The following is a 12,096-nucleotide window of genomic DNA, read 5'->3' on the forward strand; positions in this document are numbered from 1 at the left end:
GCCCCTCAGGGTTCCCCAACTCCAGTCCTCAAGGCTGGAGTTGGGGGACCCTGCTGTAGATCACTTGAGCTAAAGAGGTAGTCTGGAATTATGAAATAAGGCCGGCTTCTTTCCCAGCAAAAGTGACACTCTTGTCCATGGGTTACATCTAGTATTCTCTTGGATAGGTATGAGCTGTAATACCAGACATAACCATGGAGAAGATTAGTGTGTGTTTCTTTGGGGTAATCTAATTTTGATATGCCAAAAGAATTTCTTAAAGTTTTCCAGATAAACTAAGTGGACCTCAGCAGTCTCTTTCTCTGGAAGAAACGCACAAGGCAACAGGATACATCCAAATAATCCTCAAAACAAATAAATACAGTATTCAATTATAAAACCCCTGAGGCTGCAGCATCGGGATAGTTCAGTCACTTTCAATGAGTCACTCACCATTCTTTTTAAACAAGAGGAAAAAAGAAGCAGAGGAAATCTTTAGTCAGCGCTCTTGGTGTCCCTCCTGTTCCCGAGCATAGCAATAATCCTGATAAAGCGACGGTGAATGTAAGATGGACATTCACGATCTGTTGTATATTCTATATAAAAATAGAGACACGTCGGACAAAGTAGAAGGAAAACTTAAAATGTAGAAAAGTACTTAAAGTAATAACACTAGTGCCTGTAATAATACAATTTATAACAATAAACACAAGCAGCTCACTGACTCTCTGTCCAATTCTGTGGCAAGAAGCCGATCGAGGGCAATCCCAGGGTCAATTGTAGCATCATGTCTTTACACTTGAAGTGTTTTATTTATTTATTTTTTTTAACCTTGCCTTATTTTTCTAATCGTAATACAGAAATAAGCTTAGATGGAATGAAGGATTTATTACGGAGTGTCAAAATGGAAAGCTTGAACATGGGACTGCTACTCAAGACAAAGAAGACAAAGATATTGACTACTGTCAAGTATGACTGGGACAGAAGTGAGCTAAACAGCGACAAACTGGAAGTTGTAAGTGAACTTCAACTCACTCGGATCCACGATCACTCAAGATGCAGCGATGACATTGGAAACCAATAGGAGAATAGCTATGGGCAAATCAACAATGAAGTCACTTGACAAATAATAATGTAATAATAATAATCTTTATTTATATAGCGCCTACATATTCCGAAGCGCTTAACAATTCACAGGTTCATATACAACAGTCATAAGTAACATAGCTAAAGATAATACAATAATTACAGCAAAAATAATGACGACCCTGCTCGTAAGAGCTTACAATCTACAATGAGGTGGGGGTGACACAACGGACAATGGCTTATTTACAAGGATGGTCCAGCCATCTTGAGGGGATGAGGGATAGATAAAGGCTGCATGAGCTCATCACCAGCCAGTATCTGTAGTGCTTTTGGGTTCGGTGGAGACTTATGTTTGGAGAAATAAGGGATGGGCTATAAGAATATAAAAGGACTTCAATTAGGGAAGGTGATAGGCTGCTTTAAACAGGTGTGTTTTTAGGGAGCGCCTAAAACTGTGTAAGTTGTGGTTCATCCTAATTTCTTGGGGTAGAGCATTCCAGAGAATAGGTGCAGCTCGGGAGAAGTCTTGAAGCCGGGGGAGGTACGGATTAGTGCGGATGTTAGTCGAAAGTTGCTTGCGGAGCGTAGAGAATGGGTAGGCTGATAAACAGAAATGAGGGAAGAGATGTAGGGGGGTGCCACACTATGGAGGGCTTTGTGGGTGCGAACAAGCAATTTAAATAGGATCCTATAATTCATGGGCAGCCAGTGCAAAGACTGGCACAGAGCGGAGGAGTCTCAGGAACAGCCAAATAGATGACACTGGCTGCAGCATTAAGGATGGACTGGAGGGGGGAAAGTCGAGTGAGGGGGAGGCGAATTAGTAGAGAGTTACAGTAGTCAAGGCGGGAGTGGATCAGGGCAACAGTGAGGGTTTTTGTTGTTTCCAAGGTGAGAAAGGGGCGGAATCTAGAGATGTTCTTCAGGTGCAAGTGACAAGAGCGGGCAAGAGATTGTATGTGGAAGGTGAAGGAGAGATTGGTGTCAAACACAACGCCCAGACAACGCGCCTGCTGGCTCAGCATAGTCTTCAAATCGAGGAACATTTCACTGGCGATGAAGACACGGCTCGTACATAGTTTGGTCATTTCTGTGGTAACATATGGATGCGAAACCTGGACGATAAAGAAACAAGACAGAAGAAGAATCAACGCCTTCGAAATGTGGTACTGGAGAAGGATGTTATCAATACCATGGATGGAAAAAAGAACAAGCAAATCAATTTTAAAACAAATCAAGCCAGACATATCACTCAAAGCAAGGATCACCAAGCTACGACTTGCTTACGTTGGACACATCAAAGATAACAATCACAGGAAAAGGACATCACAGTGGGAAGAATAGTGGAACAAGGAGAAGAGGAAAACCAGCAACCTGATGGCTTCATACTATCAAGCTAACAGCCAAGAAGACCCTTGTGGACCTACCTAGGCTTGCGAAAGACAGATCTTCCTACAGAGCGTTCATCCATCAAGTTGCCATGGCTCGAGACAGAGCTGAAGGCCGTTAAATAATAATAAAAGACACAAATATGAGGCACAGTGGACGATTATCCTGCATTTCCATCATTTTAGCAGAAATACACTATGCACTGGAACTAAAGTTGACCATGCACATCACATAGCTGTCAGCAGAACACTAGTTTGGCCTAAATCTATCTCTCCCAACATCTCTATTCCGCATGCACTTGGCTGATAATGCATGAAATGTATTATCTGTAGCAAAAGGAGAGTAAGCCACTTATCTCCTCAAGAACAGATTGGGAAGTTAAAATCTAACTGTCCGATCCCTATAGTCCCAACATCTGCCTCCAGTGAGCTGGGAAGGCCCATACATATCAGGTGGCTGAGTTGAAGAGCAAGGGCACATTCAGTATTTGGTCAGTATTTTGCATCAGTATTTGTAAGCCAAAATCAGGAGTGGAATAATCAGAGGAAAAGTATTATTACTTATTTTTAGAGCACCATTGATTCCATGGTGCTGTACATGAGGAAAGTTTACATACAAAATACAAATATAGATTACAGTGAACAAACAGCAAACGCTTGAAAATGATGCACAGCAGAGCGCACGTTCGCTTGGCCGACACCATTATAGTCTATGGCCTCGTCGGCGTATATGTTCGAATCCTGTTTTGCAGGGGGGTTTAGACATAAAGCCCAGACGGGGCCACCGAATGGGTGCCTGAACGCAAAGTGAAAGCCCCCTAAAGCTCCTCTATACACCTTTGTAGTGTTGACTTATATACATACGTTTCATTGCTTTTTTTACAATTTATTTATTTTGAGAAAAAAAAACACCATTGACTAGAGTTGGTGCGAATCGATTCATAAGACCAGGTCCAGCGGCCACGTTAGTAATCTGTGGATGGCGGACGGGCGCCCTACTAACTGCCTCTTACCTGATGGTATCGCCGATTCTGCTTTTAATTAGCCGGCCTGGCAAGAAGTTGTTTTACATTGTGCCAAGTTGGCTAATTATAAGAATGGTCCGGGATGCCGGGAGGTAAGAGGCGGTTCTCACAGCTCTCGTCCTCCGGCCGTAGATTACAGACGTGGCCGCTGGACCTGGTCTTGTGAATCGATTCGTACCAACTCTACCACTGACCCCAATAACGCTGCAAAAAAGAAAATGCAGAGCACGTAGGAGATAAGAAGAACGCCAGCGAAAATGCATCCAATGCAATGTGTGAACTGTATCGCCGGCTTTTCTTTTAATCAACCGGCCTGGTGCAATTTCGTTTTACATAGTGCCCAAGCTGGCTAATTATAAGAATGGTCCGGGATGCCGGGAGGTAAGAGGCGGTTCTAGAAAAAAATACAAAACGATTCAGCAGGAATTGCTAAAAAGTTAGCAAAACTTAGCTTTTATTTAGCCTTTAAAACATGATACTCCACCATAGGTTGGCAATGGTGCACTATAATAGTTACGACCTACGCGTTTCGACGTTAGTCTTAATCATGATCTAATTATAAGAATGGTCCGGGATGCTTTGAGCAGGGGGTTGGACCAGATGACCCAGGAGGTCCCTTCCAACTCAACCATTCTATGATTCTATGCCGGGAGGTAAGAGGCGGTTCTCACAGCTCTCGTCCTCGGGCCGTAGATTTCAGACATGGCCGCTGAAACGGGTCCTGGGAATCGAGGAAATGGTTGAGGAGGTAAAGGTGGCTGGGACCCTAGGAGGCAGCGATCATGCTATTATAGAATTTTGGATAACTAGAGGAGGAAGACATGTGAAGACTCAAACTTCAAGGTTAGATTTTAGAAAGGCAGATTTTAAGAGACTCAGAAAGAGAATAGGAGGGATCCAATGGCTGGATGTCCTTAAGGACAAAAATGTCCAGGAAGGATGGGAAATTTTTAAAAATGAGATTCTCAAAGCACAATCGTTAACAATCCCGAAAAGTAGGAAGAATGGGAGGCATTTAAGGAAACCAGGATGGATGAACACAGAACTTAAACACATGCTAAAAAGAAAGAAAGAAATGTTTATTAAATGGAAAGAGGGAGGCATATCTAAAGAAGATTATAATGCAGTCTGCAGATCCTGCAGGGCACGTATCAGGTTAGCTAAAGCTGACAATGAATTAAGGCTTGCAAGAGATGTCAAAAGCAATAAAAAAGGATTTTGGGGGTATGTCAAAAGTAAAAGAAAAGTCAAAGATGCTATAGGATTTTTACAGGATGAAAATGGAGAAATGGTAAGAGAGGATGTTGAGAAGGCCGAACTTTTTAATTCCTATTTTGCATCTGTTTTCTCTCAGAAAGAAAATGTAACATCAACTGATCTTCACTGTCCTTTTAAAGGAATAGAGGAATCCAAGTTATCTGTAAACAGAAAGATTGTGAGGGAATATTTAGCTAACATAAATGAGTTCAAGTCTCCAGGTCCAGATGAATTACACCCCAGAGTACTGAAGGAGATTGTAGAAGAAATTTTAGAACCACTCTCCATAATCTTTGAAAATTCTTGGAGAACAGGAGAAGTCCCAGAAGACTGGAGAAGAGCAAATGTTGTTCCTATCTTCAAAAAGGGGAAGAAGGTGGACCCAGGGAACTATAGGCCGGTGAGTCTGACTTCTATACCAGGAAAGATCTTTGAACAAATTATTAAACAACATGTATGTAAGTACATGGATAAGAATGAAGTGATTAACCAGAGTCAGCATGGGTTTGTAACTAACAAGTCATGTCAGACTAACTTAATTTCCTTCTATGACAGAATCACTGACTGGGTGGATCAGGGAAATGCTGTAGATATAGTATATCTTGACTTCAGCAAAGCATTTGACAAAGTATCTCACATCATCCTTATTGAAAAAATGACCAAGTATGCAATGGACCAGGCAACTGTTAGGTGGATTCATAACTGGCTTAGTGATCGGACTCAAAGGGTGGTTGTAAATGGCTTCACATCCAGCTGGATGAATGTCTCAAGTGGGGTACCACAGGGCTCCGTCCTGGGACCTGTATTGTTCAACATCTTTATCAATGATTTAGATGAAGGAATTGAGGGTAAACTGATTAAATTTGCTGATGACACAAAGCTAGGAGGGATAGCTAATACTAGAGAAGAGAGAGAGAGGATTCAAAAAGACCTAAATAAACTGGAGCAGTGGGCAGCAACCAACAGAATGGTTTTTAACAGGGAAAAATGCAAAGTACTACATCTAGGCAATAAAAATGAAAAAAGCATATACAGAATGGGAGGAATAGAGCTAAGCAACAGTACATGTGAAAAAGACTTAGGTATACTAATAGATCATAGACTGAACATGAGTCAACAGTGTGATGCAGCAGCAAAAAAGGCAAATACAATTCTGGGATGTATTAACAGAAGCATACAGTCTAGATCACGTGAAGTCATTATCGGTCTTTACTCCTCTTTGGTCAGACCTCATCTGGAATACTGTGTACAGTTTTGGGCACCGCATTTTAAAAAAGACATAGACAAACTGGAGCAAGTTCAGAGAAGAGCGACCAGAATGGTGACTGGTCTGCAAACCATGTCCTATGAGGAACGGTTGCAGGATTTGGGAATGTTTAGCTTGCAAAAAAGAAGACTGAGAGGAGACTTAATAGCTGTCTACAAATATGTCAAGGGCTGTCACATTGTAGAAGGATCATCTTTATTCTCATTTGCACAAGGAAAGACTAGAAGCAATGGGATGAAACTGAATGGGAGGAGACACAGATTAGATATTAGAAAAAACTTTTTGACAGTTAGGGTGATTAATGAGTGGAACAGGCTGCCACGAGAGGTGGTGAGTTCTCCTTCAATGGACGTCTTCAAACAGAGGCTGGACAGACATCTGTCTGAGATGATCTAGTGAATCCTGCTTTGAGCAGGGGGTTGGACCAGATGACCCAGGAGGTCCCTTCCAACTCTACCATTCTATGATTCTATGATTTACGCCAGCTTCTGATTCCAAAAACACTGCGTGAAGGAGTTGTGAAGAATGGCAGCGAAAATACACCGAATGCAGTGTGTGAACAGCGCCTTAGGCCAGTTTCCAATATCTGACAATCATGGGAAGACTATGGGACCAGGATGTCCGGAGCGGCCGCGCGTCTCCTACATGCCCGCTAGGCTGAGTCTGTCAGGTCACCCGCGGCCGCTTCGGACATCAGCGTCTCGAGACTTCGCCTGAAAACGGCAATTTCCAGTCATGCTTATGCCATTTTGTTATTTTTTTTCCTGGTCTCTGATAAAACTTTCCTGAACTTCTGACAGGAAAAGTTTCACAATAGAATTGGTTTCCATCACATGACCATTATCGTGTGTGCAGAGCTATCCCTTCTGCTATATGCAGTCTGTAGAGCCGCACACACTGTAATATACACATATATCTGTATATATGATGCTCCCCATCCGGATCGCACACACTTTTACCACACACTTCGGCTCTGTACACACAGATATCGCCTCCATCACTTCTTCCTGCCGGTGACCACGGCCGGGCGGTGACGTCACAATAGGCGAGTGGCTGCGCGCCAAGCGCGCTCGGACTGACTCCTGGAGTAAACCGATCAGCGCTGGTTTGAGCTGGCGCGTCGCCTTGACAACGCAGGCCGGTCTATATAAGGCAGCGAGCGCTAGCTTCTTCATTTCAGTCAGTGTCAGGTTCGCGGGCGGCGAGGAGTGTGCGGTCGGTTCGTACGGGTCTATCCGGCTATATTTTGTGTCTGTTCTCCTCGTGGCTATATTTCTTCTCTTCTGGGCATTTGGTGCCTCGATGGGTACAGATTTCGTAAATGCTTTTTAAGGTAAGTTTTACCTAACAGCGTTTGAGGGGGTCTTTATGTTACTAGGGAGACACATGCGGTGCGCGATTTGAGCACTTTTATACCTTTTTGCGTTCCGTAGTTTATATCTTTTAACAAGCTCTTACTGGAGAGCAGGTGCTGCACACGTGGCTGATGAATGAGGTGGGGGATGGGGGACTTGTATCGTGACTATCTCGACTTGTTTGACCCCAGGAAACGTTTTCTTATGTCCAGTATCCCCAAATAGTTGAGACCTGACCTAAGGAGCCAGCATATGACATGTTGGACATTTAATAAGGGGATTCCTGGGCACTGAGGACAGGGGATCATGTTTTACAACTGTTAAGGGTGTCTTCTTCTTTTAAAGGGGTTGTTCAAAACTAAAATAAAATGGCTGCTTTCTTTCTGTGATAAGCCTCCACTGAGCATGGGTCATGTCTGGTATACAACTCTGAATGGATGTGATCTGCAATGTCAGGTGTAAGCTATGGACAGGAAGCAGCCATGTTTTTCCATTTCTGGATGACCTCTTTAAGTCTGTATCTGGAGCTGTACGGTGATCTTGGATCTTCTCTGATAGTCTATCTCATGCTGTCAAGTGCTGGGTGCAGCGGGTGGTGGCGGCTGCCGGTATGGGCGCTGATTGGGCAGCCGAGGACCCTCCCTGCCGGCTAGTGACACGAGGCAGCTTTCTGTGTAGGTGGATGGAGCCTCTCATTCATGGAATGGGTTGGGTGCATGATGACGCAGTGGATCTAGTTTCAAAATCTTTTTTTTTTTCCCCTAGTGATCGTAACTGATTAATAAGTAACGAGAAGATGTGTGATGACTAATGACTTTTTTCTTCCTCTTGCAGAACGCCAGCAGCACAGCAGTAAAGAACGGCTCTTTTGAGAGCGTAGGGCTAGTTTTATACTTACCAGGCTTCTATTTCACCGGAGAGCCTCCTTGGGTGCAAAGCTGAGTCCCTCTTTGTAATAAACCCCATCTCTAACTTGTCCATGTAAGTGACAGCTGATGAGCAGTTTTTGTTTTTCTGCCCCGCTTTGTGATGGAGTTTGTAACCAGTGTCTTTTGCCTTTTTATTCAGTTTGTTGCATTCTCGTCTTGTGATCTTATTACGTTGAGACAATGAACAGCTTCAGCAACGAAGACTTTGACTTTAGCTTCCTCGAGGAAGGCTTCTCTGCTCGCGATGTCCTGGAGCAGAAGATCAACGAAGTGTCGTTATCTGTAAGTTTGAGAGTTCATAGAGGAGGGTGGGGGGTGTTTATGCCATGACTATCCATAGTTTCTATATCGCTGATCCGGTGTTATATTTTAGGACGACAAGGATGCCTTTTATGTGGCTGACCTCGGGGATATTGTGAAGAAGCATGTTCGGTGGTTTAAAGCGCTCCCCCGAGTCACTCCATTTTATGCTGTTAAATGCAATGATAGCAAGGCCATTGTGAAGACCCTGTCCATCTTGGGGGCTGGATTTGACTGTGCCAGCAAGGTAAGGATTTAAAGGAGTTATCCTTCCATCAGGAGGTGAATGAGTGGATAATGACATTTACTGATCTTCCCGCTAATGTTCTCCAATATGGGACAGGTGTTTGATACCTGGAGCTTGCATTATTTGTACCCACTATTGTCTTTAACCTGCAAACCTGATGTGGTACTTGATTACCCCTTCAAGGCCATCCAAACTTTTAGCAAAGCAAAATATTCATTTCAGCAAGTCTTCCCCTTTCCAAGGCTGTTAACTGCTTCACCAGTCATGGATAATAGCTGTTGTACTAGTCCTTCTGGTTTTAGACATAGTTTATGGTTTTGGGGCATATATTTAAACAATTTGAGTCTTCGTAGACTAAGTTTTCTGTTTTTCCAGACTGAAATACAACTTGTCCAAAGTATTGGCGTTCCACCCGAGAGGATTATCTATGCCAACCCCTGCAAACAAGTTTCCCAGATCAAGTATGCTGCTAGCAGCGGTGTGGAGAAAATGACCTTTGACAGTGAAGTGGAACTAATGAAAGTGGCAAGAAACCATCCCAATGCCAAGTAAGTGTATTGTACTGCCCAAAGCCTCTCGTACCACTGCGATATCTGCTTTATACTGCAATAGTTTAGTACCACAACTATGTGGCCTGGTACAACATACAAAAAAAAAAATTCTCCTAAGCCACCAGCTCCTTAGTTCTGCATCTGTTGCCACATTGGCCCATTGTTTCTGTTGGTATAAAAGTCTTTTTTTTTTTTTTCTTTTCAGGCTTGTTCTGCGAATCGCCACCGATGACTCCAAAGCGGTGTGTCGACTGAGTGTAAAGTTTGGAGCCACTCTTAAAATGAGTCGGACTCTTCTGGAACGTGCAAAGGAGCTCAATGTGGAGATCATTGGTGTAAGGTAAGGGTTTAATTCTAGAATAATGTACCACTGCATGCTCCTGGCTGTAGGCTTGGATTTATGTACTTGTATATTAATGGTTGTAACCAAATCTTGCTTTTTCTCCCAACTAGCTTCCATGTTGGCAGTGGGTGCACAGACCCTCAGACATTTGTTCAAGCGGTTTCTGATGCCCGATGCGTCTTTGATATGGGAGAAGAGCTTGGGTTCAATATGCACTTACTTGACATCGGTGGAGGATTTCCTGGATCTGAAGATGTCAAGCTCAAGTTTGAGGAGGTAAGATTATATCTGGAGACTTGTCCGCAAGTTATTGGGTCAGTCTATACCCTGTAAATAATATTGGAGGTCAAATGTAAAGTGGTGTTTGGTCTGTCATGACCCTGTGCATCGTATTTCCTTATAGGTAACCTCTGTAATAAACCCGGCTCTAGACAAATACTTCCCAGTTGATTCCAAAGTGAAAATCATTGCAGAACCTGGAAGATACTACGTGGCATCAGCCTTCACCCTCGCTGTCAATATCATTGCAAAGAAGGTTATGGTGACTGAACAGACTGGATCTGATGGTATGTGTGAAGGTTTAACGTTTTTACAAAAAAGCAAAAAATCCCAAACTCCAAGCCGATGTAACAATACTGTATCCATTTCAGATGAAGATGACTCTAGCTGTGACAAAACGCTTATGTATTATGTCAACGATGGCGTCTATGGATCTTTCAACTGCATCTTGTATGACCATGCTCATGTGAAGCCTGTCTTACAGAAGGTAATTAAGAGCTGCATTAGCAGATGTGCTGTTTCAGGAGAAATAAATACAGCTTAAAATCCTCATGGCATGTATGTACAGGCACTGTCATGCTGGGTAAATCCATACCTTTATCATTAAAATCATAGGTAAAGGAGCTGCAAGTGCTTCAGTGTGGGACACTGCACTTACAGCGCTCCTTCCTTCGTCCCTTTTCCCTGCCAGACAAACGGATGGTGGGGTATAGGGTAGTAGATGTCCCACCCTTTGTTTACCTACAATTTCAATCTTGGATTTATCAAACATCAAGGTACAACTTTACTCTGCATGATCACCTCTACATACATCCTTTTAGGTTGAGGTATCAAAGCCTCATGTTTCCTTTTAATCTTGCAGGAGCATAATTGTGACTACTGGTTGCTTTGTGACTCTAATAAATGGGTCTGAATTGGACTAAATGACTTATTGAATGCATGTAGCTAACGAAGATTTACTCTTGTAATCTCTGGATTAAAGTAGGGTAGCATAAGGCCATACAACATAGCTTCACGTTTCCTACTTTACTGTTGGGCAATTGCCAAGATGAAGATTAATCTGTGGCCTAAAAACGCATCTTTATCACTACAGAAGCCTAAAATGGATGAAAAATACTACTCTAGCAGCATTTGGGGACCAACGTGTGACGGCCTGGATCGTATCGTCGAGCGATTTGACCTACCGGAGTTGCAGGTTGGAGACTGGATGCTGTTTGAGAACATGGGAGCTTACACTGTAGCTGCATCCTCAACATTCAATGGATTCCAGAGACCATCGCTCTTCTATGTGATGTCCAGGCCATACTGGTAAGAAATGGCGCTCGAACGAGAAACAAATGTTGGTTTGCTTTCTGAGCTGGCTTGCTGCTGGTAGTAACTTTCTCCTTTACTACCTTTTCAGGCAACTGATGCATGATATCAAAGAGCATGGGATTGTTCCTGAGGTTCCAGAGTCGAGCGCGCTTCATGTGTCTTGTGCCCAGGAGAGTGGGAAAGAGCTGAGTACCACAGCCTGTACTTCAGCGAGCGTCAATGTATAAAGTTTTTTTTCTATTTAACTGCTGTAGGTAGGTTTAGTTACTATATGTAGCTGTAGTTATTTGGGACCATAACTTAACTTTGTTTTGTAGAGTTAAACGTTCAGCATTAATGCAACAAAATGGATGACTATGAGATGGGGTCACAATTATCTGTGTTCCTATGGAAACTTTTCTTTTTTTTAATTCTTTTCAGTTGTATTAGAGACATTGCTGTCACCAAGCATTTTAGCTTGTGTACTGGCAGACTGTCCTCTTCTTGTTTAACCCATTTTACAAATAAAGAATATTTAAAATTTTTGCACTTCTGTTATCTTTAAGTCACTAAATGACAAACCTAATGTGCAAAACATGGTGATTACATCTTACTACTGGGAGAAGAGTAAAAAAACACCCATGGGGCAAATGTTCAACTTTCCCCATATTGGAGGAAAAGATCCTTCTTTACGCCACATATGCAATCACTGGCTTCCAGGATCAACACTCCCATCACAATCTAATCAAGAAGGGCATACAGGCCGTCCTCGAACTGTCACGAATCAAACTTTACAA

General features: G+C 42.9%; 1 protein-coding gene and 1 long non-coding RNA gene across 3 annotated transcripts; one reads left to right on the top strand and one right to left on the bottom strand.

The window, feature by feature from the left end:
- Positions 1 to 1,177: 1,177 nt before the first annotated feature.
- Positions 1,178 to 7,329, bottom strand: LOC141258911 (uncharacterized). The gene is made up of 3 exons (XR_012318346.1): positions 6,969 to 7,329; positions 2,493 to 2,561; positions 1,178 to 2,180 (listed from the first exon to the last, which is right to left on the bottom strand). It is a non-coding gene; the product is annotated as an uncharacterized lncRNA (long non-coding RNA).
- ODC1 (ornithine decarboxylase 1) lies at positions 7,141 to 11,844 on the top strand. Of its 2 annotated transcripts, XM_073674159.1 has the most exons (11): positions 7,141 to 7,335; positions 8,192 to 8,338; positions 8,426 to 8,568; positions 8,660 to 8,833; positions 9,209 to 9,381; positions 9,590 to 9,724; positions 9,838 to 10,003; positions 10,131 to 10,293; positions 10,378 to 10,493; positions 11,100 to 11,314; positions 11,409 to 11,844. In XM_073674159.1, exons 3-11 carry the CDS (start codon positions 8,467 to 8,469, stop codon positions 11,545 to 11,547), a joined length of 1,383 nt encoding a protein of 460 aa, XP_073530260.1. In that variant the 5' UTR covers positions 7,141 to 7,335; positions 8,192 to 8,338; positions 8,426 to 8,466; the 3' UTR covers positions 11,548 to 11,844. The 2 variants fall into 2 exon arrangements, with proteins under 2 accessions (XP_073530260.1, XP_073530259.1); XM_073674158.1 differs by having other exon boundaries at positions 10,131 to 10,493.
- The last annotated feature ends 252 nt before the right edge of the window (positions 11,845 to 12,096 follow it).

Source organism: Phyllobates terribilis, unplaced genomic scaffold (genome assembly GCF_046119375.1).
Source record: "Phyllobates terribilis strain yellow unplaced genomic scaffold, ASM4611937v1 Scaffold_3__8_contigs__length_932513732, whole genome shotgun sequence".
NCBI classification, from domain to species: domain Eukaryota; kingdom Metazoa; phylum Chordata; class Amphibia; order Anura; family Dendrobatidae; genus Phyllobates; species Phyllobates terribilis.